The 2,277-nt window shown below is 42.8% G+C and overlaps 1 protein-coding gene across 1 annotated transcript; it reads left to right on the plus strand.

Annotated features, from left to right (window-relative positions):
- The first annotated feature begins 758 nt into the window (after nucleotides 1–758).
- GPR141 (G protein-coupled receptor 141) lies at nucleotides 759–1,768 on the plus strand. The gene has a single exon (XM_015419386.1). It carries the CDS (start codon nucleotides 780–782, stop codon nucleotides 1,689–1,691), a length of 912 nt encoding a protein of 303 aa, XP_015274872.1. The 5' UTR covers nucleotides 759–779; the 3' UTR covers nucleotides 1,692–1,768.
- Nucleotides 1,769–2,277: the final 509 nt, after the last annotated feature.

A 2,277-nucleotide genomic window follows, 5' to 3' on the forward strand; every position in this document is an offset into this window, starting at 1 on the left:
CTTTCAGACAGACAGCTCTGAGCCCTCTTTGCTTTAAAATGTAAGACGTCTTAGCACAAAGTTAATTGATTTTCAAGGACACGATGTAAGCAACATAAAGGACAGTCAGAGGAAAGAGTAATTGCCAGATAGAAAAGTAATCAGCACAGAAACTATAGAGTCCCAATAGATATAGGCACAGTCTTTGAAATGGAAATCTCTGGTTTGGGTAAATTACACAGTGTTCTAGATTAATCTGGCAGTGTACACAATAGAATGTTCTGTATACTGTTTAAAATAATATCTAGCCACTTGAAAGCTTCATGTACTTATTCATCCCCGTGATAAGCTAGCCCTTTTTATACTGTTTCAGATGTCAATCATCGCAGAAATATTTCATATCTGGTTTTGAACCAATCTAAGAGGTGGGGCTCTCTAGCCATGAGTACACACGCACTGAGGAAGCATTTTAAGATTGCTGCCTAGAAAAAGGCCATCCCTTACTTGACTTGCTAGGACACTAACTTCAGACTCAAAAGTATGATCATTCATTTTCCACTTGGGGGCCAAACCATAACATTGCATTCCAGTCCCTTCTGGCTTTACTTCCTAGTAGCATAAGTAGCCTTTCCCCTGCTTTGGGAAAGGCAGTAATCCATATATTTCTAGATTTGTAATTTCAAAGTATACTTTCAAAACTCTAACAATGTTTGTTTTATTGCCCTAGTGTTTGACAGAAGGCAATTCTAAAATCTTGGCTAAAGAGAAAGACAACCTTTCTGAGCAGACCTTTGGAACCCATGGAACCAACAGACAGCATTTGGAAAGCCATCTTGATTACAATATACACGGTGGTGTTGATTGGAGGGGTGTGCGGAGTCATCAAAATATCGTTTCTGCTTGTCAAAATGAATACTTTGTCAGTGACCACAACATCAGTCATAAATCTAGTGGCAGTTCACAGCCTTTTCCTTGCGATGGTGCCATTTCGGCTGTACTACTACGCCACGGACAAGTGGGACTTTGGCCATCCCTTCTGTAAAATTGTGAGCGCGATGATACACATCCACATGTACCTCACCTTTCTCTTCTATTTGTTTGTTTTGGTAACCAGGAGCCTTTTGTTCTTTCAGTGGAAAGATAAGTTGGAGTTCTACAGGAACCTGCATGCTGTGGCAAGCAGCGTGGCTATATGGATTCTGGCTGTTGTTATTGCCCTGCCACTCATCCATATTTGCTATGGGACAACAGGGCGTTACGAGAATGCCACCTGTTTTAGGTTTCACCAGGAGCTAAAGAACAACTCGGTGAAAGGACTGAACTACGCTGTTATTTCTGTCATAGTTGCAGTTACTTGCACATTTTTGGCTCTGGAAGTTTTCATCATTCTCAAAGTGGTGAACAGGCTATCCGGACCTGTTTGTTCCCACCAAGAGTTTCGGGCACAGTTACAAAGTTTGGTTTTTGTGTGTTTCATCATTCTTTGTTTCCTTCCTTATCACTTTTTCCGAATTTATTACCTTCAGCGATATGTGGATGGTTCTCAGTTGGAGATGTACAATGAAATTTGCTTGAGTATCACTGCAGTCAGCTGCCTTGATTTGTTGTCCTTTGTGTTAAGTGGAAGCCGGTTCTGGAGGCGAGAAAGCATTCTGTTTTCATGCTGCCCGACAGCCATCTGCTGCAGAGCAACAGGGTCTCCTGCTGGATAGGAGAAAGGTGTATGGCTCAGGTTTCTTTGGACTCACCATTTTGAGAAGTTATGCGTATTTTGCGTACCTTGAAAAGTACCCCAAAAATGTATTCTTGACTGCATTTCGTGGATGTGGCATAGAAGTTACAGCAACTGCATCATAACTAGAGATTTACTTATTATTCCCCTTTTAAGAGAACAAGTGGAAAGTGGGGGAATCCCCCTGTGCCATATTTATAAATGCATGATTAAAGGGAAATTTAAAAAAACGAAAAGTCGATGCCTCTTTATCTATACGTATATATATATTGATTTACTGCATTGACCTGTAGTAGCACCGGGGACTTGAACTGCAAACCTCAGGGGCAGAGGTTGGGTATTGCCACAGCCCCAAGAGTTAGGAGTGATGCTGGCTTTCCAGAGATGTTAAAGTTTGACCTTCCGGTTCCTGCCCAATGACATCTCCCCAGCTCACAGGCCCGTAGCTACATTGGATCATTTCAGGGCACGCCCCCCCCAACTTTCCACCCGAGCCCCCCAACTCACTACCCTGGACAGGGTTGCCTCTGATACTGGGGGGCTGAAGAGGAGACTCCTTCAGCAGG

This window comes from Gekko japonicus, unplaced genomic scaffold (assembly GCF_001447785.1).
Source record: "Gekko japonicus isolate JY-2015 unplaced genomic scaffold, Gekko_japonicus_V1.1 scaffold190, whole genome shotgun sequence".
NCBI classification, from domain to species: Eukaryota; Metazoa; Chordata; class Lepidosauria; order Squamata; family Gekkonidae; genus Gekko; species Gekko japonicus.

What these genes read in the sequence shown, in the direction of transcription:
- GPR141 (XM_015419386.1), top strand. Translation starts at nt 780, where the DNA reads ATGGAACCAACAGACAGCATTTGGAAAGCCATCTTGATTACAATATAC.